The sequence below is a fragment of the Calliopsis andreniformis genome, chromosome 12 (genome assembly GCF_051401765.1).
Source record: "Calliopsis andreniformis isolate RMS-2024a chromosome 12, iyCalAndr_principal, whole genome shotgun sequence".
In the NCBI taxonomy this organism is placed as follows: domain Eukaryota; kingdom Metazoa; phylum Arthropoda; class Insecta; order Hymenoptera; family Andrenidae; genus Calliopsis; species Calliopsis andreniformis.
This window is the reverse complement of record NC_135073.1, coordinates 16,285,716-16,305,496: the sequence shown is the minus strand read 5'-3', so window position 1 is coordinate 16,305,496 and position 19,781 is coordinate 16,285,716. Positions and strand designations below refer to the sequence as shown.

Here is a 19,781-nt window from a genome sequence, read left to right as displayed (position 1 = left end):
TATATAAATAGAACTGACGTGTACGCTCGATTACCTAGAGAAATCGATACGTTAATAAATACTACTATGCTTTTATTAAGTCTAAAACATCAATCTTGCAATAAACTGTGCAGTACAACGTCTCGTTAGGGACTCGAAATTCTTTATCAGTATTATCTTTGTATTATTCCAATATCTTCGGTTATCAAAGTATAATGTAAACAATCTATAGAGTACCAGTATTTTACATTTACGAATACATTAAAAGAATGATTTATGCTTAGTTGAATATGACGAATACATTACGCGCTCTTTCGCGTGATATGTATATTCTGGTAGACCGTATTTATCGCCATGGTAGAGTACTCGTTAATGAATGGTATCGCCTGCTCCAACATTAATATCTCTGGAGCAGACATTTTGGGTAGGCCGAAATTCTTTTGCACGCCACCGGTACCGAATTGTAGCTCATTTGTAAAAAATTTACAGACAGGCAGAACGTTCGATCGCACGTAAGCAGAGGTGATGATATTTGGACATCCGCTAAGTCCACCGGCAAGCGCGAGGATCAGTCTAGCAGCAGCTGCAGCAGAGGAGAATATCATTTGCCTGGACTCGATATTTGCCACTTCTTGATCGGCGCCACGAAAATATTGCAGTAACATTTCTTGTTGCGCCTGTGTACAAAATTCTCCTTTTACTTTACGAACACAAGTCCTTCATTATAAATATTAATCGTGTAATTACGTAAACATGACGCAAAGAAATATCGGCAGAGAATACTAGAATATAAAGAATGCTTGAAAAGAAAACCGTAAGAGATTAATCGATATTCAGGAATGTCAGTTTCAAATCTTATCTTGCGATACGCGATGATATTCTCTTAATCATAGTCGGTCATTATTGCCATGGACACAGTTTAATCTGGATGATTTGTATTTTCGTACGTTTGTGAATTGGTTAGCTGGACTTGCCCGCGATAAAATGGGAACAATGGTGTATGGATCTGCTCCACCGATCATGGGTACTGATAGGAACGCAGGGTTCAGATCTAGAAGATTCGCGGTTATCGCTTCCATTCGCATTCGATCGAACGAGGTAGAGCCGATTATTCTGTCTGGATCCCACCATCCGGCAAGTTTATAAACTTCTGAGATCATAGGAAGCATCGCTGTGACTGGTCGCGCGAAAACGGCCACTAAAGACTCTGAACAGTATTGTACCATTTGATCAGCCATTGTTTGCGCATACAAGGCTGCGGCTTCAAATTGTGCCTTGGGACACGTAATCGTCATGTCTGGATCAGTTTCGTCCATCAGTGCAATAATGTTCGCCTGTAGAATATTAATTTAATTATTCGGTTCTGTAAAGCATTTCTTGTAAAGGGTACTCAAGATGGTGAGGATGATGACAACATACATCTTTGAGGGCCTGTTTTACGTATTTCTTCTTGAAATATTTTAGACGTGCCGACGTGTCAATGTGGCTAGCATCGGAAACCGCACTAACCAGTGAATTTTTTGTGTCCACCAGATGCACACGTTTAATTAAACGAGACTGTTTTATAAGAACAGCCGCGTAAAGTGACACTTTACCTCCCCCAATTATGCAAACTTTCACGTCACCTTTGCGATCTGGCAGGAAGCTACTGTAATCGTTAAGTTCACCTTTCTTCGTGTTCTCACAAGGTACATCCTTTTTCGGTTTATCGGTAGTTTCACTGCACTTTGGGTCCTTTGTTTTTTTATCGTCGATCGACATGTTTGAAATTTTTCGATAAACATGGCGGGATCCACATTTCCTGATACATTTCAAAAGACACCTTTGAGTTCCAATCATACCCGACCATTTGTCCTATGATGCGAACATTAACTATAATTTTTTAACGCTATAAGAACTTATGTTATATAACGAGAATGAAATTTCGTGAACACTTAGGTTACTGGCTCAGTCAGACCTATGCCGACTAATTGTACAATGAACAATTGAACAATTCTGCATGGATAAAATATCTTATAAGTTTATGCAAATGACAAAAACAATAATTCTGTTTCATTTTATCTATATTTTATTGTTAATCCTTTTGAAGATGGTTTGGATTTTTCCGCTGCACGCTCAGCTTCAATATCTGCAAAAATAATTACTTTTTAAGTAATTATGATTTTTTTTACTTTACTTATATTGTATAGTACATTTTATAAGGGATAATTTAAGTGATTGAACAAAACATAAATTTATAGTTTTTATTATCTATTTTTACATATTCTTATAAAAAGTATAAAATTCTAGTTTTTATATTTTATTTACAATGCATTAATAATAACATTTACAAATACAAACTGACTTTAATCTGTTGCTACAATAATATCAGACATATCTGGAAGAGATTCTATTTTCAATGTTTTTTCATTTGCCAAATGTAACAAAGATACAAAAGATATAGGGAAACTTAGTGCTTCTATATTAGTTTTTGTTAACATATTTGGCAGTACTTTATAAACTTCGCTAAAACATTTACTTTCATTCATTTTATTTTCTATCTCTTGCTGTACTAAATTTTGTATATCTATATTTTCTGTATCTTCCTTTGAAACTAATCCCTTCCAAATAGACCTCTTTAATTGTCGCATATCAATTCTTTTAGCGCGTATGCTGTACGCGATGGATATTTTATTTGTTAATTTTGGAACAGCAACTAGATTATCTCCACCAAACATTACATGCGCTTCCTGTTCACCATCTTCAAATATTAAATCTTCATTATCATTATCATTTGTTCCATAATCATCACTAGGAATATTAGGACAATAATTTGATACATCATTTTCATTATTGTAGTTATAATTTTCTACACTATCAAACACGTGAGTAGTGTTCAATTGATCCGTTTCTAAATGTATGTTGAATAATTCATGAAGATATAGTTTAGTAGCGGATGCAATATTGTAATGCATATCCCGCGGTAGTAAGATATTTTCTTCATGCCACTCCAGTTTAGCATTTTTAATTTCTAATCTTCCTGCTTTAGTCGGCAGAAATTTGATTATTGCGGCCTCTTTTATATCATTGCTATAAGATAATTCTATTTCTTTTCTTTTCCTAGTTCGTCCTTGATGACACGTTTCTATGATTTTACTTCCTCCCAAGAATTTATTAAAGTTATTTATTTTCCAATGAGATGGACCTGCCCAATGCATACTCATATTTTTCTGAAGGAAAGAATATTCAGACATTTTTGATGCTTCAGTAGTGGTCACAACTTTGCAAAGATCTACAATTTTTTCTACTGGTCTTTGTGGTTCAATAAATTCGTCTTCATCATTTGCTTCATCCTGAACATCAAAATAATTGACCTGTTCATGATCTGCTTCATCTTCTGATGGCACACTAGCATCCAAATCAAATCGAAATCCATTTTCATTGTCGTTTTCTGGTTGCTTTTTTTCTTCTTCTTCTTCTTCTTCATTGTTATCAGTCCAACCAAGAAATTCAAAATTATCCACAGGTGAGCAAATTTCCAATTCAGAGAAATCTTCTATTTTTGGGATACTCATTTCCACACTTTTTGTGTTTAATGTTTCATGTTCTACACTATCAACTATTACGTCATTATAGAAATGCAAGTAGAACTTTGAATTTGCATGATTCGGTAGCATTACTTGATAGAGTGCATCCGTAGTTTGTGAATCTCCTTCTTCCATCATCCAGAATGAAGGTTTCATTATTTCTATAGTTCCTTTCAAACTGTCTGCACTACAAAAAATTTTTTGCTTGCTTTTACTCTTTTTCTTCTTCTTCTGTTTTCCCAAATTAGGTGCTTCACCCTCTTCAACATCAAGATCTTGTTGAATATCCACAGATGCTTCATTGTCTTGTTTCTCTAAACCTCCTACCATTTTCATTAGTTCTGTATGAACACCATCCACACGATATCCATAGATTTTCGTGCTTACATCCAGAGATGTACTGGCCGCCATTAGGGTAGACATATTAGCATCTTGTTTTTTAATCATGTAGGTCATGAAGTCAATCATTTCAAGATTGAATGCATTCTTAATATTAATCTTATTCTCTGTGCTGAGTTTTATGCATTCACATATACGATTTGTCATTTCAGGTGCTGACATTTGTGCTAAAAAACCAAGCCCCAGAGATCGTCGTTTATCATTTACAGCTACATTTCTTGATGCTATAGTAGTAGTTAATTCACGTCGTAAAGCCTGTCGCTCTTCTTCATCATTATTTTCTGATAAATCTGTATTTTGAATTAGAGCAGATTTTCTTCGTAAAGACACGGAAGAATTTGGAGATTTCAATAATTGAGCTTTTGCTGACATATCTTTAATGTTATGAGTAGCCATTTTGTAACTTTCTTGAAATCCTTAACTTTTATTAAAAGTTACACGTTTACAAATATGTACATTTATTATCCTGAAAGAAACATTTTGACCTATGCACTTTGCTATGGCTTATACTTAAAGTACAGAAATAAGGAACTTAAAATAAAATTATTATTTCTTATGTTAGGCTATGTTCGTATGTTTAGCAAATATTGAATGAAGATGTTTACCCTTCAACATAGTGAAATTGTTTATAATCTTTCCTAAATCGACCCTCATTAATCTTAACAAGGTGCAAAATTGCTGCAATTCGTGTTCTACTTGTTTAAGTGCAGTCAGTTCGTTTAAAAGGTTCTAGAAACAATGTATAAATAATTATTTTTTTTCTAAATTACATGAAGATATCAATATGATTACTTTCTTTATTTTATCATACCTTTTTTTCCATTTGTTATAAATTCATAACAATCAAAAACACAAAAGATGCGATGAAACGAATTGTCAGCAATGTCCAGTGGAACGCGTAACAGTCAAGTGAAAATTTAAATGTTTGAATACATTTCAGTGTTCTTAAAATCATTATATTCTCACCTCATGGTTGATTTTTATTCAACATAATGCAAATTATTTTCATAAATATATTTACTTGTATGTAGTTTCATAAAAAATAGAGGACATTATTTACTCCTAGAGAAACCGAAGAACTTGGGTGTTTCAGAAATAATTAATAAATTTTTTAAGTTAGAAGAGACTTGGGAGTGCCAATTATCTGATAAAAAAATATCAGACTACTACACTGTTGGCAGTACTGCTTAATGTGACAGGTCAGTCTGCAAGAATGGCGACCATGGTGGAAGAACAGAATTTAGTTGATATGAATGAAGATAAAGAACCACAGTGAGTTACGTTATACTAACTTGAAAAGTAAAATTAAGTTACACATTACAAGCAGTTTTGCAGAAATATTAGAAAAAGAATTCCTTGGTCATGATCGGGCTTTCGAAAAATAACCTAACGTACATCTTTCACTGTTCTTAGCAATATTTTTTAATTTATACATTCATTTACATTGCAGATTCGACCAAATCAATTGGGTGGATATTACCCAAGAATTTTTTGAAGCTATTACAGGTGCTTATTTTAAATACTGATCTTATCATGAAAGCTTGTATAGACTTTCTTTTTCTTTTTTCTTTGGCCCTTGCTTTTTTTGCTTTGCTAAATGCAATATGACAGAAGTTATTTTGTGTACAGCTTTTTTTATGTGAATAAGTGCGTAGTTCAATCAAATTTAATGATTTCTGTTTCTAAACTTCTATTAATATCTTAGTTTTTGTAAGAGTTGTTTTGTTACATATGTAGTTGTTTCATGTATCAAGTTGCAGGTATAAAACACTTTGTTGATGTGTTTGTTTAGAGCTTGAATTGGGAGAACTTTTAAGGGATGAATTGTTTGGGTTATTCGAGGCAATGTCTGCAATTGAGATGATGGACCCAAAAATGGATGCTGGTATGCTATGTAATCGGGGCAACAATAAACCATGCACTTTTTTTGAAGCTGTCGATTGGGGTACCTTGAAATTGGATAATTTAACTCCATCTGAAGTAATAGGAATAATAGATTCAACCTATGCGTGTATAGTGTCATGGCTTGAAGGCCATAGTTTAGCACAAACTGTTTTTACTAATTTGTATCTACATCAACCCAGTCAAATAGTGGATAAACCTTTAAAAACCTTTTGTTATGCTGTGTACAAAGTAATTGAGATAATTAAAGATTGCATCAATAAAGCATTAGTGTTTGAAGAAGAAGATTTTCAAAGTATTACCTACGGCTACAGATTACAACAAGATATCACAGAACAAAAAACTATAGCCATGCTTAGGGAAGTAGAAGAGGAATTACATAGGAAAAGTAGAATAAAACCAGTTGATATGGAATCTGAGAGAGAAGTAAGTGTATGTCTTCAAACTTTTCATACATTGAATGAGTTTTCACTTACATCTATTTGAATATTATATTTTTTTTTTTTTTTTTTACAGTATAACGATGGACTAGCACTGTATGCCCGAATTAGGTTTACAAAATTATTCTATCAAATACTGTCATTAATGGGAAAGAAAGAGCAATTGCAGCAAAATTTAAATGATTGCCATAGATTGTTATCTAAGTGTTCATACATGATTCAGGTCATGATTGAAACAGTCAATCGTGGAGAGAAAGCTGATGAGATATGTAAGTTTTTTCTAAATAACTTTTTTATTCATTTATATGTACAACATGCCTCATTGTGTTTTTAGCAAATTATCCAAATATTATGGGATTTGATCCTATGGTAAATCAAAGATTATTGCCACCAACATTCCCAAGGTACACTAAAATAAAGCCACGAACAGAGGCTTTAAAATATTTGGATGAATTGTTAAATAGATTTCGGACAGTCACTATGATTACCAATCAGAATGGATTTCATGCAGCTTTGGTAAGAAGAAGTTTATAAGTTAATAGTCACTTTTGGCATAAATACCAAGTACACTGATTTCTTTTTAGGACTTTTTTTTAGAATTCTCACGACAAAGCCCGTGTATATTATCTAGATCAATGCTACAAATAGTTTATTTACCAGTAACAAATCGGGTCTTTGGCGTACATAATTTTGCCGATGTGTTAAAAGATGCGGCACGAAACTTTATTGCACCGCCGGTCTTGATGCCGAAGAGTACATTACTTCAGAATCATCAAGCCAAGGAGTATGTCGATAGTTTCTTCTCACATTGTGTAAGCCTTTTCGGTACCTTATTGCAACTTACTGGCCACAATAGAGCGAGACAAAGAGACAAATTAGCCCATTTATTAGAAGACTTTGCCACATTGCAAGATGAAGTGAGTCTGAATGCAACTCAAATGATCGCGTATAACATATAAGGATTATGTTATCTTAAATTTACAATTTCGACAGGCTGAAAGAGTAGATGGGTTCTTACATACCTTATCTTTAAAAAGTGTTACACCCAGATCCCATCTAGCATGTTTTGGAACATGGATATTGTATCATACATTACGAGTTATGGTCATGTATTTGTTAAGCGGTTTCGAGCTCGAATTATACTCAGTACACGAATATCACTATATATTTTGGTACCTGTATGAGTTCCTTTATGGGTGGCTTGTGTCAGCTATTACAAGAGCTGATACATTTTTAATGGAACAGGATGTACATAACGACGTACATAAAGGAAGAGGTGCCAAGAAGAGTGCTAAAAATAAGAAAAAGAAGTCAACGCTACGGCCGTACCACTTAGAAATAATGATGTATCAAGCTATGCAGAACATATGTGGAGGGTATTATAAGGTACATTTTGCTTTAACAGCTGCAATGTGTAATAAAAATTTGCAGTAAAATACTGAAATCGATTTATATTGCAGGCTTTAGTTGGTTTTCGTATGGATGGGAAGATACCGGTTCCAGAAATGCAGTTTGATTCGGAACGAGTTCGATACGAGCATAGGTTATTACCATTCTCTTCATTACTCACACCGCCACCGGTGCATTACCAAGAATTCTTAGACATGACTAATGCACAGATGCATAAAAGAAATGTAAGTGGTTTCATCCTTACTTCTTTATATAATAATGAACTTTTTTATTGATTACCACTTTTTTAGGAGAAAGTTAGTAGTGAGATGCAGTACTTAGCCGGTTGTCGACACTTTCATCAAGCTAGGAATGCGTTAGAACGAGCACTATCCTTTTGCACACCGAATGCTGGTACCCTAAATGAGGTACAGCCATTTTGAATCTATCATTTTTTCATTTTTTGAATTTTTCATTCATTGCGCATCGTTTGATTTCCAGATTAATGACTTACTCAAAGTGGCTAAAACGAATTTTGTGGTCCTGAAATTACTTGCTGACGGGCATCAAAAGGATTCCAAAGAACCTCCAGTGTTCGATTTTTCATGCCATCAACATTTCCCATTGATAAAGCTCACTAAACCTTTGTAATAGCTCTCACTTCAAATTGCTAATGACACACTATTTATTTTAGCTTTAACCGTACAAAAAATATTTTTGTGTTGTTGACTTCAGATGCCTTTTTTTTTTTCGTTTGGTAAAACCTTTAGAACTTTTTCCCCTACCCTGCCACAGCACTTTTTTTTTGTTTTATCAAGTCTGCCTTCATTGTACAGATATTGTATTATTTGCCGTATATATTATGTGGATAAATTTCTATGCTATATGAAAATGATATTTGTATATAGTTTATCACAAATTGTATATGTTCTAAGTGAGTTAATGTGAATATTAAGGTTGAATATTAAGGATGAATGTGTTCGATCGTTCGAGTATAAGGTTCGTGAAATTTACAAGTTGCGAGATGTAAATACAAATGTAGAATGTATAGTCTCGAAATGTTGTATAGTAAATTACACCCCGTCAAAGAAACTGTTCACAGTTTCTCTTCCGCGGTATCTGTAACATTTTGACTATTATTCCATGACTTAATAACATGAAATAATACCCCTTCTGATGGTCGCCTTTTCTATTATGACGATCTTCTCACTTTAATTAATTTCATGAGCCAATTTGTATGTATGAGTGTTATGTTTCTCTTCATTTAGATGAAAATTATTACGGTTTATATCTTATTAAATTCTGTATCATACAAGAGCACGAATCGAAATGATTCGCAATATTAAATACATGTATAAAATTATTATAAATATGACTGAAAGCTACATAAATATACTTGTAAATCACAAAATTCATGTGAGGAAGTGATATGTATGTCTAATAAAAATACTAGACCAAGAAGGAAACGAAAGTCTATTTAATTCTGTGCATTATACATAGATTAAGGCCACTTCGATTCAATTAAAATAGCATAAGATTATTGGAAGTGATAAAAATAGGTAAATAAAGTTTTCCGATAGCCTACATTCCAAGTTCAGTAGTAATATTAAACTAAGCCAAGTTGCTAACAAAATTTTAGTAGTAAAATATAATAGAATCAATATTTGGAACCATTCAAATTTATTGGAAAATAAAATTTGAATAGCGGATTATTTCAGTATAACACATCATTCTCCAACCTATTATATTTCACCATAAAATAAAATAAAGTATTGCTTTGAAAAGATCAATTTTTTCAGTTTTATAAATTCTTGATAGCTAATTCTTGAGAATACTTATCTACCAAAATGGTTTGCTGTGGATCTGTGGAGATAGAAGATCGAAAGATAGAGAAACCCTATTTGGGAGGATGGCGACACAAAATCAGTAAAGTAGAATATTTAAATGCCGAATCGCAGACAGGACCACTCAGGATGCCAGCAAAGGAAACGTGCAGTAAAAAGGTGCAATATATTGCGGTGGAAGAAGTGGGAACTCAAACTCGTTGCGACCATCCGACGCAGATGTGGCGGTACGATACTCTGTCTTGAAATTAAAAATACTTGATATCTTGAGCAACAAAACCCTTCGTCTCTCTGCTCATTCTTTGCTCCATCATCTAAATTAAATGCTGTGATACTTATTTAAGATGAAAGCTTTTGATTGCCACGCTATATATTTTCTGTTCTTAAACACTTGTGTTTTAATATCAATCTCTGATAATGATACTTGATTACAGCGGCTTTGAAGCCTTCTTCATTTCTTCTTTATCTTAATCCAGGTCAGATTGTTTTATATCGAGTGAAAAAGATAAGTATTTAACGTCGAAACCCTATGAAACGTACGAAGAGATGATGCGACGATTAGATTATGATGGCAAGGCAAGAATCATTCAGAGAAACTATAGAATATATAAATTACTGAAATATATTAAGGAATATGCGAGACAGTATCGAGAACTGGTCAAAGATTGCCAGATCTATGAAAGAGACAAGTTGATGATGTACCAGTACGTGTACTTCGTCATATGACGTTGCAAATAATACCTCAGAGAATAGTTTTTCCTGTATTGGTGCGTATATTTTCAGAGAAAGACATCGGCAGGAAATTCTTCGAAGAACTAATCCGCAATCACGATTGGATTTCGATTTGCTATACGATCTGGTGGAGAAGTGGCAGCGCGATCGTTTCGATTGCGCGAAGCAGCGTTTCTTCAGGGCAGGAAGGTGCGCCGAGAATTATCTGATCCTAAATAAAGCTGTAGAAATGTTCAATGTAATCGACCAGAAGAGGCAAGCGGTGCAGGCGCGTTATAGGAAACGGAAACGCGTGAAATTCTTAACAGTTAACTGCAAATCTGTGATCTGGCACGGTTACAAGGCTAAATTAGTAGAAATGATCACCATGAGGAACCAAAAGGCACGTGAGCTTCGAGCTATTTACGATTTATTGATGAATTACGATGTCACTCTTGGAGAACGGATAGAAATTTTAACAATGCTGAAGAAATCATTGGAGCTGCATAACTGCGTAGCTGCATTTCATTTAATAAAACTTTTGGAGCAAGAATCGGCCTTCTTGGCAAGAGGATTGAAGGATATACCCTTGGACTACTTTAGAGAAAGAATAGTTTGTAAGTGACCATAGTTTTTACATCTTAGTGGTCGAAGATTCTATTAAATTGCGTTCTCTTTTCTGGGTCCACTATGTAGACAGTTACTTGTGTTTTCTACGATCCTCACACTCTTGTTGTTGCGTGAACAATGACGAAGATTTTTGTAAAAATGTCGATGATGAGAAGCTGCGAGAGCCTACTGAGCTTAAAACAAAAGTGTGTAAAAGTTGCTCGAAATTACTTCCTCATCACAAGTTCACGGTTCATGGAAGGATGAAGAGTCTTTCTACTTGCATTGGTATTCAATGATTCATTTATTTATACGATATCCTTATTTGAAAGCTGAGTTTTCTATTTATTCCTAATGGAGAACGATGGCGAACGTTTACTCGAAGATGTGAGCTTCCTATGTTCTCCAGCAAAAAAGACTCGCGTAAGAAGCTCCATTTCATGGCGTTTCGTTCAAAACCAACGTTTTGTCGCTTCAAGGTTGTACTTGGTTGCGTGAGCGAAATACTGTTCACGTGAATTACGATCCTTATATATTTCTTCTGGTTTGCGTGCGCTCCGCGGAGAGAGCAAGAAACTCCCCTTCGGCCATCGCGTTCATAATGCAAAAACACGACATTTACCATCTGGTACACAATATTTGGCACGGTCGCTCGGTCGTCAGTGAGAACAAAGATCTATTCAAGTTGAAGATGATTCGGTACCATGTGAACGAGGAGTGGTCACCATGGAATTGCATTCTTCTGACGGAAGAAGAAGCTGAAGTCCACGCTAGGATCGAGGATTTACAGTCAGTGTACTCGAAGCCTCTTATAAAAAAAGTTAGACTGTGTCATCAGGTGGCGAAAAATCATTTCAAGTAGGCGACAATGAGCTTTTTTATCAGTAATTTTGTGTACCCACAGAAATTAATTAATATTTTTTTCCCAATTTCAGACACTTAATGAAGTTTGAAAAAGAGTTCCGAGAAAAATTCCATAAGATCGAAGACAAAATAGAGTACAAGCCAGCTGTCAAGGTGGAAGATTATCGTTTCTCTTGATACAATGATCTTGACACGATTTTTTGCAATACAGCATCAATCCATTAATTTCGTAATTGTGAATTCTTTCCTTTCAATGTTCCTTGTATAACCAGAACTGGAAAGGGGTCCTTTAAAAGTGGCGGTGCAAAGGGGTGTAAAAAGAAACATGTGCACGTAAGCAGTCACAACTGTTTCCTTTTTTCTTTGGCTGGGACGAGATGGACAACCACGATTTAGGTATCGTTTGTTGTAGCCAGTGCACGGTTCAAACGAATCGCGCCTTTGAGCCAGGGATATATAAAATCGAAAAATAATGAACTAGAACGCGCTTTTGACCGATCGACCAAGCAGGTTGCCAATGGCAACGCTGGATTTAAGGCTTTGAGCTTTCAAGTGGTGCGCAGGGCTGTTCGTGTCCACTGCGCCGCGTTAAAAGCTCGATTGTTTCTTTCTGCTCCTGGTTCTCGTTACTAATGTCTTTCCTTTCGCCTCGCCATGTGTCCGTCTCGATAAATCTCATAGCTCGTGGTATTTTTTGGGAATAGTGCGTCGTTGTTGAAGGCAATCGAGCACTGGGACAGCCTGTTACGTCGTCTAATTTACGGTCTAGAGGAACAGAGGAAGAAAGGGGATGAGTAACAATAAATTTCTACGGTGACGACTCGTCGTCAGATGAAACGAACGACGAATAATCGCTCTGGGCTATAACTGATAAACACGAGTATAACAAAAGTAATTTACGAGGTAAGAAACAATAAAGCGGGGGTGGAAGCGTTCCTCGAGATGAGGGGTGGTGAGTCGAAACACAGAGTAGATTTGTATTTATCGTGGCGTTAGTGGGATAAGAATTGTCGAGGTCTCATATTTTTCCTGTCGTACAAGTTATCTTTATTTAAGATCTAAATATTGAACGACGTTCCGAGTGTTTGCTTAAATGGAAGCTTAAACGTACCGACAGTGTATTAATCCCTGTTTATTTTACACGTTCTAGCGACGTAAAATTAGCTATTTTATTATTAGCAAGGAAACTGGTTTACAGTTACGATTAATGTTCAGGGAAAAAGGATCAGTCACGTAGAAAGACTGATGTCGTGTTCAGAGCAGAAAGGCTTGAATTACAGATTTGCTGCTGGCGATTTTAACGAGAAGAGTCGTTTAATATTTATGTACTCGAAGTAATTGCTCCCTGGTGCAATCATGCCAGATCAGTTTCTCGATTTTTCGACGATTCGCGAGCCCGTGTTCCCAATTATCGTCTCTACTAATTATCCATTTTGACATGGTTTGCTTTTATCAACATGGAAGCGATACAAACTTTATAAAGTAACATCCACTGTCCATCTGCCTTAATTTGTTTTTAAATTTAGACAACGTTCTCGCTCAGCGCACTTGTTAATGTTATTTCAACCTAGCGAAGGTTTCTCGAATTTAAATTTAAATATAATTCCATCGCGTTGTCACCGTATCAGCTCGCAGGAATATTATTCCAGAATATTTGTATTTGAATTTTTTAGGATGTTAATCCATGTAGAAGGAGTACGCGGAAGCATTGGGCCCGCTATACGCATACGCTCGCACTTTAAGCCCTTGCATCAACCATTCCCTTTTCGAATTTCTTCGATGCCTCGGGTGGTTTGCTCGAACGGTTTTCCGTTCGCGTCGTATCTTAGCAACCTCCATTTCCTTTTTCTCGTTTAATAATTCATAACACGCGAGGAGCGTGGATTCGCTGGGAAATTTTCGAAAAACGCGGAAACGACTCGGCAATGTTCCAATTGCCGTTCAAAACACACCTACAGCTAAAAATGGTCCCGGAAGACTTTTGAAATTTGCAGCCAGTCGACTTAGAATCGCTTTCCAAGATACCCTTTTAAATCAAGATGCTAAGCAGCGTTTAAAAGCTGAATATAGTATAATAAGGGAGAAGGAAAAATGGGTTTGAAGCAATCGCTTGAAAGCTTTCAAGTAGGGGAAGATGTAAATAAAAATACCATGAAGATGAAGTGAGCTGATTCTATTAGAAGATAGATCTTTACCCCCTGTTTTTTAATGGGAAGCATGGGAACGCGAAAAGGTGTATCTTTATCCCTCATGGAGTCAAGAACGAATTATTCATGACTTATACACGAATTATGCACAGATGTATACGCAGTCAGCCACCAACGATCCGATTAAACGGAAATTAAATTTCTGGGTTCGATCGGGTGCGAACGTTCAATAATCAAAGATGTAAACACTTAGTTTTCAGAGAGAGGGCTACGCGGTGGCGAAGTTCTCGTTTAGGGTAATCCGTCCGCTTTGAGTTGCGAAATTGATTTTCGATGTCATCGAGTATCGTTTGGCGCAAATCCAATTTAATTGCGACGAGTTTGCCCCCGTGATCGGCGATTCTTTCAGCGCGGACGCTGTAAGATCAGAACCGCCTCCAGTTTCCGATAAACGACTAGGAAGATCGAGCGTTCTTATCAAGTAGAAATTATCGACACTGGATTATCGGTGTCGAGGACGAAGCGTTAATTCTCCATTTCTTTTCCTCGAATTCTGAAGAGGGACTTAAGGATGCTAAGCATTTCTTTTTTCCTCTCTTCGAAAGTGACAGGAGCTAAGAACCCTTCCTCATAGTAAGTGCTATCAAACCCTAATCTGTTTGCTAACACTATTCAATGTTCACGAGGTTTGCTCCCCACAGCCTAGGCCATAGTTAAGGTGCAAGCAAAAAGGAAAACAAGAAGGGTCGAAGGGAAAAAAGCTATTAAAACGATCTGACTCCCGTAGTAGCTCAATTAAAGCGACGTTAAACGAAATGGAGAAAAAGAACGGGGAAAAAAGCGTGCAGGCATGCGTGTTTGCCTTGTTCAAGGGGTCGCATTACGCGCGATGCATTTAATGCACCGGGTGCGCGAGTCGCGCGTGCAAGTTTTACGGTTCCTCGCGCTCGTCGCTGCACTTCCGCGTGCCGGAATCACCGGCTGGATTTCCATCAGCCATAAAACCCTCCAAGGCAGCATTCGTTCCTTCCGTATGGACGCTAAGCTCTTGTCGACGTTCGGCAGGATAACGAGGAATTAAGCGACGCTTCTGGCCCGAATTAACGGGAATTTATAACTAGGAACCGCGTCGAAGAAAGAACGTCCATGGTGTATTTCGTTTGCGTTTCTTTTTCATTTTAAGTTTACTTTTTGGATAGGCGAAGAAATACTACATTTTTAGGAGATAGTGTCTTATAGCTTGCACACGTCTGTGTAGCTATTTCCTACACAGATAAAGACGTTTATGGTGAGCTTAAACGCTTTCCTTTCGTGATATTTGCGGATTTAGAGATCGACGAGCTACGTAATTCGGTAAACGTAGCATTTATAACCGCATCAACGGTTTTCTGCTGCTACTTGTTAGATCAACTTATTCGCGGTCGAATTTACGCGGGTGATATACTTATTTACGATCGAATTTGTGCTAGGCATTGCGTTCGTTCCACGGTGAAATTTATGCTGCACTAAGCGGTCACCGATACGTAACATTTATGGTCGAATTTATGGCAGCGATACACGCGAACCTCCGATGATTGACGCTGCAATATTTACGCCGTTTGCTGTAGTTGCCGACAAACCAACAAGTATTACGCTCCCATGCCTTTCCGAGCCGTTTTCAGTTGCAAATTAGCGCGGCGAGACTGCAGCATTTACATCTGCGACGATGCACCATGGGGACTAATATTTTGGTAGCCAATCGTACTTTGGGAACTAAATATTCAACACATTTTCTCTCTGTCTATATACTTTTAAATATGCATAATTTTGCTTTCGAATATGTACCGAAAGAAATTAATTTACCTTTTCACATTTAACAGAGAGAAAAAATATACAAAATATCCAGCATTAAAACTGAGCAAAATAAATCCATAAATTCAGGACGTTTATATTGCCTCTAATAATGCGTAATCCTATGCTTTACGGGACTGTCAGACTCACGTGGTTCACTATTTACCCCTTCTGATTTCTATTGTCACGAAATCACATTTGCATTATACTAGATGTCTATTAATAGCACGTGGCTATGTTTACAATGCACCACGTGGCCACTAATGTCATAGAATCGTGTTTACGCAGCACCACGTGGCCATCGACCCCAGTGAAACAACCCCTATTGTAACAACTTTGAATCGGACTTCAAAGTGTAACTTCTACCCTTGAATTGGGTTCTTCGTACCAAGAAAAATCCCCTTGCTTCAATGCCCATTGTTCTATTAATACACGAAGTTTCTATGTAAAGTAGCCTCAACAGGAAAGAGTAGAATCAAAAGTACAGTTGCGGAGAATCGGAGTGACGGAAAAAAGCAGTCGAGGGGAATGCAGTAGAAAAGTAAAGCTAAAGTGCGACGGTAGTGGGTTCAGTGAACGTAGGATTGTGCACGTCGACGGCAATTCGCTTGAAAACAAGTTCCCGATTATCTTGATCCTGTATAGCGGGCAATTTCGGCGCCCCCCCCTTTGCTGTCCGAGGCTCGTTTGGAATTGTAAAACGGCGAACGGCGCAGTCCCTCGGCGAATCCTTTAAACCAGTGGCATAGTAATTTCCTTTACTACCCGCATTACCATTATCCAACTCCAACCGCTGGTTATCCCTTCAAACCCGCATTTTTTCCCTTATAGGTAGAGGAATCTTCGTCATGGTCCTCATCTCCTCGACCACAAAACCAAAACCATTTCTAGGAGGATGGAGAAGCAAAGCGACTGGGATCGTTTACTGTCACGCGTGCACGCAGACAGGGCAAGATGGACAGGACTCAGACGAAAAGATCACGCAGACAGTGTTCACTGCTGACAAAAGCACTGCCACGAGACGTGACGCCTCTGTACAGGTGGATTTCTTCCCTGATGTCAGGGATAGATTCCTAGAGGCTAGAAAGAGCAGGAGTACTCAAGACTGGAGCTTTAAAGATCCCTCGAAGGAGAAGATCTTGGAGAGCGTCGTAAAGATACAAAGGTTTTACAGGTAGAGTAATGGGTGACGTCGAGTTATAGTAGCAAGTAGCGTGGAAGTTGGAACGAGTCGCTTTTTCGACTATCATCCTCTCTCAGACTTCTCGTTTTTTATATCCTCAACTTTTGGGGAGCAGTAAAGCTTCCAGAGGAAGCACTTTGCCATGCCTGCCATTAAATATTACGATTTATCTACTGAAATTTCCCCGAGGACAGAACCGCTGTTTAACACCCGTTCAACGCTGTCCGCAGAGCTCACCGTCGGGCCGCGAGCCAGTCTAGCAGCGTTTCGACCAAGGACACGGACGAGGAGCAAATTCCAGGGGAACCTGGATCCTATCGGGGTCGGGATTTCGTGATACTAAACCGCACGTCCCCGAGAACGAGGACGGACTTCGAGTTGCTGTACAATCTTCTGGACCGTTGGCGTATCTGCGAGACAGAGAGGGCGAGTCAGCTGCTGTTCGACCCCTCCAGGATCGCCTTGTGTAGTCTAATCCTGTCGAAGGAAGTCGAGCTGCTCCGAGCCATAGACTCGCTGAAAGCGGTCGTCAAGTTGAGGGCGAGGGAGAGAGCGTTCAAGAAGTTCCTAGATGAGCTATCAAGGCCTGTCGTTTGGACGAACCGTCGGGGAGAGCCCATCTTCGTGGACACTCTTCGCGTGCAGCGTGCTCGTCGGTTCAGAGACACTTTTCACGAGCTGTCTAAGCAAGATATACCAACGCAGGAACGCGTGGAAATATTATCGCGAGTCAGAAGTGAGACTGAGCTCCACACCTGCAAGGCTTCTGATGATGTGGTGCGTCTGCTTGACCAGGAGATTGACCTTCTAGTTATCGACGTGGACGAAAGTAAGTTAAACTGGCTGAGGAACAGGTTAAAAATCGCCTTTTTGATACTAGCTAGAGACGCACTGGCAAACGACTTGGAGGATGCCAGTCTCATTGGCTGGCCTTCGTCGAGTCGTAAAACGATCTGCAGAAGCTGCGGCAGATTACTGCCCATCGAGAAGTTCCCACGCGAGAAACGACGCCGTTCTTCCTGCTGCAATTATTGCCTCTACGTGAAAGTTCGAGAGGGCCCTAGAGTCGTGTACGGCCCTTACACGAGACTGCTTCGCGGTATCAGGCGTAGCGAGCTCAAAATGGGCTGTCACAATAGTGTAGCCTTTGCTATTGACGAGAAGATCGTCTATCACCTGGTGAACGATATCTGGCAGGGCAAATCGGCGATCTCGGAGAACGATCGCCTCGAGGAATTGAAGCTGGTCAGGTTTCGCAGGGACGTTGAATGGTCCCCGTGGAACTGTCTTTTGTTGACCAGTCGAGAAGCCTCTGTACACCGGAAGGTCGACGATCCCGACAAGTTTTACGGGCCGATGATACTGCAGAAGTTTCACACGAAGAATCTGCAGGCCAAAGTTCAGTTCGAGTCGGTGATCGAGATTCAGAGAAGTCGCGGGAAGAGGGTTTGAAGGTTGAAAAGTCTTGCTTTTTGCTATTGTGTTTCGTGACTCGTCTTTAAAGCGCCTCAATCATTTTCGAAATCGAAAAGAAATCTTTGCCACAAGTGAAGTAATAAAAGGGAGAAGCGTGAAAAGGCAGCGGGAGGGACGATGGACGTGAATGTCCACTGAATTCTATAAACAACTTTGCTGGCAGTAATTTTCGTGTAAAGGAGAGCGGGGCTGAGCTTTTATTTCCAATTATCAACTTGCTGAGAACTGGATACCCTCGAAATAGAGTCGGGGATGGAATGCCTGTATTAGAACGGAGAAGTTACCGGTGTTCCTCGTTTTCCGTCTCCCGTAGCCAGGGCTTGGTCGCGTTGATAGCGCGAGTTAATCGCGCCACAGTTTATAAACTAAGTTCCCGTCGAGCAAGAAAAGAGCCGCGGGATTCGACTGACATTTAACCCTTTATAATCCTCTCTATCTTCTGAGCGAGCCTGCCGAGCGCGTATTATACACCTCTCGCTTAGGAGCCTGTAAATTGGCTCTCGAATCCACTCTGACACTATTGAAAGCAGAGTAAGCCTGATCCAGAAAGGACATTCGTCGAGCGTTCAAAATCAATTTTTTCTGCTATTCATTCGATTTTATCTTTTTGAAAAGCTGTATAGAAATTGGCAGTAACAGTTTTTGAATGCGTTGTTTCTGCAATCTGTTTCTCTCTTCAAGTAAACAAGCGTAACGCAGATGGACCATGACTCTAAATGTTTCCCCTTGTTAAACGAAGGTCCAGTTTTACGGTACAGGCGTAAAAAAAGAATAGCGCCGTAGTTAAGGGAAGGAATGATGATAAAGCGTAACGAAATATCTCACGTTATGGCACATCGCAGGGGTGCGTAACGCGCGGCTTCCTCACATAAAGATGGTAACTTTTATTTTCTGGCGAACGGTGTCGTAATGTTAACATTTAAAACGATATCTGGCTCTCGTGGAAACCTCTCGTTTAGCATTTCAATTTTAACACAATAGCGACCACTTTTTACTCCCTTGGAATTCATTCAATTAAATTTTCTAATCATGTTTATTCTCTTCAGTTTACTAGATATCCATTATATGGAGAAAGTTGATAAGGCATGGCTTCACAATATTTCATTTTCGAGCGAGATTCGCTGGCTGGTGTTAACAAGGAACAGGTTTGCTTGCATTAATAAGAAATGCTGGCCTGCACGCAATTTACCCTGCAAATTTATGCACTGAGGACGCTTTGAGCCATACCTGAATGCTTGATCAAATCATTCGAAGCTTATTATTGGTCAAACGCTCGTTTCAGCCAATATTATAAATTTGGAATGTATTATATAGAGGCTTGGCATCAAAGCGACTGAATACCTTCAGTGAAACCGTCTTTTAAACTGGTTTTATTCATCGTGAAGATATTAAATAAATATCGTATATGTTTCTCTGCCAGAATGTACGATACTCAGCACTGG

At 38.3% G+C, this 19,781-nt stretch overlaps 4 protein-coding genes and 1 long non-coding RNA gene across 6 annotated transcripts; 2 read left to right on the top strand and 3 right to left on the bottom strand.

Moving 5' to 3' along the window:
• Positions 1-65: 65 nt before the first annotated feature.
• On the bottom strand, positions 66-1,818 carry LOC143185670 (malate dehydrogenase, mitochondrial). Its single transcript, XM_076388856.1, has 3 exons — positions 1,399-1,818; positions 927-1,313; positions 66-656 (listed from the first exon to the last, which is right to left on the bottom strand). Exons 1-3 carry the CDS (start codon positions 1,816-1,818, stop codon positions 282-284), a joined length of 1,182 nt encoding a protein of 393 aa, XP_076244971.1. The 3' UTR covers positions 66-281.
• Positions 1,819-1,847: 29 nt separating this feature from the next.
• Positions 1,848-4,840, bottom strand: LOC143185669 (uncharacterized). Its single transcript, XR_013002944.1, has 3 exons — positions 4,756-4,840; positions 4,550-4,673; positions 1,848-2,107 (listed from the first exon to the last, which is right to left on the bottom strand). It is a non-coding gene; the product is annotated as an uncharacterized LOC143185669 (long non-coding RNA).
• Positions 2,325-4,316, bottom strand: LOC143185925 (condensin complex subunit 2). The gene has a single exon (XM_076389254.1). It carries the CDS (start codon positions 4,314-4,316, stop codon positions 2,325-2,327), a length of 1,992 nt encoding a protein of 663 aa, XP_076245369.1.
• Positions 4,841-5,130: 290 nt separating the features above from the next.
• Positions 5,131-8,411, top strand: Naa35 (N-alpha-acetyltransferase 35). Of its 2 annotated transcripts, none has more exons than XM_076388572.1 (10): positions 5,131-5,216; positions 5,395-5,450; positions 5,737-6,272; positions 6,363-6,555; positions 6,621-6,802; positions 6,871-7,203; positions 7,280-7,672; positions 7,747-7,920; positions 7,987-8,103; positions 8,177-8,411. In XM_076388572.1, exons 1-10 carry the CDS (start codon positions 5,158-5,160, stop codon positions 8,324-8,326), a joined length of 2,193 nt encoding a protein of 730 aa, XP_076244687.1. In that variant the 5' UTR covers positions 5,131-5,157; the 3' UTR covers positions 8,327-8,411. The 2 variants fall into 2 exon arrangements, with proteins under 2 accessions (XP_076244687.1, XP_076244686.1); XM_076388571.1 differs by having other exon boundaries at positions 5,145-5,216; positions 5,737-6,278.
• Positions 8,412-9,522: 1,111 nt separating this feature from the next.
• LOC143186282 (uncharacterized) lies at positions 9,523-18,699 on the top strand. The gene is made up of 16 exons (XM_076389855.1): positions 9,523-9,746; positions 9,791-9,812; positions 9,864-9,898; positions 9,996-10,223; positions 10,303-10,847; positions 10,927-11,127; positions 11,200-11,262; positions 11,319-11,697; positions 11,775-11,843; positions 11,915-11,932; positions 11,976-12,036; positions 12,100-12,315; positions 12,385-12,497; positions 12,596-12,606; positions 16,512-16,854; positions 17,094-18,699. The coding sequence occupies exons 1-16, from the start codon at positions 9,523-9,525 to the stop codon at positions 18,313-18,315; spliced, it is 3,750 nt and encodes a 1,249-aa protein (XP_076245970.1). The 3' UTR covers positions 18,316-18,699.
• The last annotated feature ends 1,082 nt before the right edge of the window (positions 18,700-19,781 follow it).

Bases quoted from the DNA above. Each gene is read 5' to 3' on its own strand.
- LOC143185925 (XM_076389254.1), bottom strand. From the start codon at position 4,316: ATGTCAGCAAAAGCTCAATTATTGAAATCTCCAAATTCTTCCGTGTCT.
- Naa35 (XM_076388571.1), top strand. From the start codon at position 5,158: ATGGCGACCATGGTGGAAGAACAGAATTTAGTTGATATGAATGAAGAT. The intron at 5,451-5,736 runs GTGCTTATTTTA...GTGTTTGTTTAG, and splicing joins ATTTTTTGAAGCTATTACAG to AGCTTGAATTGGGAGAACTT. The intron at 6,556-6,620 runs GTAAGTTTTTTC...TTGTGTTTTTAG, and splicing joins AGAGAAAGCTGATGAGATAT to CAAATTATCCAAATATTATG.
- LOC143186282 (XM_076389855.1), top strand. From the start codon at position 9,523: ATGGTTTGCTGTGGATCTGTGGAGATAGAAGATCGAAAGATAGAGAAA. The intron at 10,224-10,302 runs GTACGTGTACTT...GTATATTTTCAG, and splicing joins GACAAGTTGATGATGTACCA to AGAAAGACATCGGCAGGAAA. The intron at 11,128-11,199 runs GTATTCAATGAT...TTCCTAATGGAG, and splicing joins GAGTCTTTCTACTTGCATTG to AACGATGGCGAACGTTTACT.
- LOC143185670 (XM_076388856.1), bottom strand. From the start codon at position 1,818: ATGATTGGAACTCAAAGGTGTCTTTTGAAATGTATCAGGAAATGTGGA. The intron at 1,314-1,398 runs GTATGTTGTCAT...AATATTCTACAG, and splicing joins TAAAACAGGCCCTCAAAGAT to GCGAACATTATTGCACTGAT. The intron at 657-926 runs GTACGAAAATAC...TTTTGTACACAG, and splicing joins CAGCTAACCAATTCACAAAC to GCGCAACAAGAAATGTTACT.